Below are 2,170 nucleotides of genomic sequence, written 5' to 3' on the forward strand. Positions count from 1 at the left end.
ATCACAAATATGTCTAGATGTACTATCAAAATTTCAAATAATGACATCTAGAAGAATATTTTGTTATTCCTGTTTTTTTTTTCTCTCTTTTCAATTTTATTGTTTGTTTTTCTTTTTTTTAAATAACAAAAAGTAATCAATCCCTTGTCTAAAAAGGAAGAAAACGCAAAAGATAGACAAGTTCGTGATACAAGAAAAATGAAATCTCATAACAAGTAATGAAAATGGCAATAATGATATTTAATCAGTTTTATCATCTCCCCCCCCCCCCCATCCTCTGCCATCATTACTACTGTGCCGTCTTCGTCATCTCCGCCATTTTTATTTTTCTGTTCCTCTGATCCTTCTGATGCTGATTCTGGCCTCATTTCCGCTACTTCCATGATGGTAATAATAATAATCATAATGGTAAAAAATGTTAAAGAGAATCATCACGATAATGATGATGATAATAATAATAATAATGATAATGTTACTAACAATAACATAAAAACAACATCAATACTCAAAGTAATAAAAAATAACAGTAATTATAATAATGATAATAATAATGATAATGATAATGACAATGTATCAATTATCAATTATGATAATAATAAAAATAATGATAATAACAATAATAATACATATAACACTAATAATAATAATAATAATAATGATAATAATAATGATAATAATAATAATAACATTAATGCATACTACCATCCTTCGCACCATTAAACTAAATGGAAAAGACCACAACGAAATAAATAACTAGAAAGAGAATGACGAAGACAGGCAGGAGTACAAGGGCCGCCATGTTGATTACAGTTGCCCTCATGATGGAACGCGGACCGGCCTGTAATTATATTTATAATGAGAAATGTTTGTTTTCGATTTCCAAGTATGCTGTTGGATTTAAATCTTTTGAAATTGTTTTACATTTTGCAGGATGTTTTCGACTGAAATGATGATAACTTTTCTGGAATGTTATGACGATAAAAATGGGATTTGAATTCTTAGAGATTCTTGGACTAAAATAGGGATAACAAATTTAAATACTGTATGCCATAAAATGAATTATATCATAACGAAATTTGGACTGAATTCTCAATTATGTATTTAGATATTGTGAAAAATAAATTACTTTCTTATTATGTTGAACTTTTTATATAAAAAAAAATTGTATGTTTATTGCACAAATATTGCAAGACCATTTTTCTTACCATACAAATATGGAAAATAAAACAGGAGCTATACTTACACTTAGTACACGTTGGCGAGGTCCTACCTAAAATACAAACAAATATAGTTAGACAGATATGTGTGCAATGTGCATCAATAGATGTATTCACATGCATATTCTGACACATGACAATCTCCCCCCCCCTATCTCTCTATCCTCTCTTGCCTAACTCGCTCTGACCAGCTGACCCACTTCGAAATTCAAACTGCACCCACTAAACTCACATTCTCAAAGGCGTTCACTTTGACGAACGTGGCTGCGGGCGTGATGGGTTTGCTGGGCGCGATGGAGCTCTCCAGTATATTATTGATGACAACTAGCATGGTCATCATCACGAAATCAATCATGATGCAAAACAGGAACCAAATGTCGATCAGTTTCAGGTAGGAGGTCTTTGGCAACCCCGAAGCCACCTGTGTTGTTATTATACATCGTATTAATTAAATGGAAGTGTATATGTTTATGTAATAGTGATGTGTTTATCGTCTTGAAAAGTTCTGTTGATGTATGCATGAATATTTTTTAAACATCCAATTTCATGTGTTTATGGTGATAGTATGGTTTTAGTTTGTTTTTATCATCAGTAAATTATTTTCATTATATAAACAAATAAAGGTATGATATTTACTAAATGAATTCCATACATTTGTTATAAGTCATATTAACAAATAACATTATTTCGAAATATTTATGTCGCACGTATCCCCTACAGACCGTTCACCTTCTGTCATGGCGGATAAACAAAAAGAAAAGAAGCACGCCTTACGCACCTGCGAGAAAAGAGCGGAAAGCACGAGCAGCGAAGTCAAGGAGACGGTGATACGGTTACTGAAGTCTTCCAGAGGGAAAAAGAAGGTGAGATAAGATACAATCATTAGCAGGAAGGTCGGAATATAAACGGCAGAGATGTAGTAACCGTAGAGATTGGTGAGAGTGAGTACGACG

At 32.4% G+C, this 2,170-nt stretch overlaps 1 protein-coding gene across 1 annotated transcript in view; it reads right to left on the reverse strand.

The window, feature by feature from the left end:
- Positions 1 to 1,366: 1,366 nt before the first annotated feature.
- LOC147470618 (uncharacterized) overlaps positions 1,367 to 2,170 on the reverse strand; it is a 7,040-nt gene continuing 6,236 nt past the window's right edge. Inside the window, exons 8-9 of the mRNA XM_086542911.1 lie at positions 1,996 to 2,170; positions 1,367 to 1,638 (exon numbers count right to left, since the gene is read on the reverse strand). The exon at positions 1,996 to 2,170 is cut by the window's right edge and continues 37 nt beyond it. Coding sequence (XP_086399037.1) covers positions 1,426 to 1,638; positions 1,996 to 2,170 — 388 coding nt within the window. The 3' untranslated portion in view covers positions 1,367 to 1,425. The remainder of the gene's footprint in view (positions 1,639 to 1,995) is intronic.

The sequence above is a fragment of the Penaeus japonicus genome, unplaced genomic scaffold (assembly GCF_977035675.1).
Source record: "Penaeus japonicus unplaced genomic scaffold, GWHDUDI00000001_assembly GWHDUDI00000013, whole genome shotgun sequence".
Lineage (NCBI taxonomy): Eukaryota > Metazoa > Arthropoda > Malacostraca > Decapoda > Penaeidae > Penaeus > Penaeus japonicus.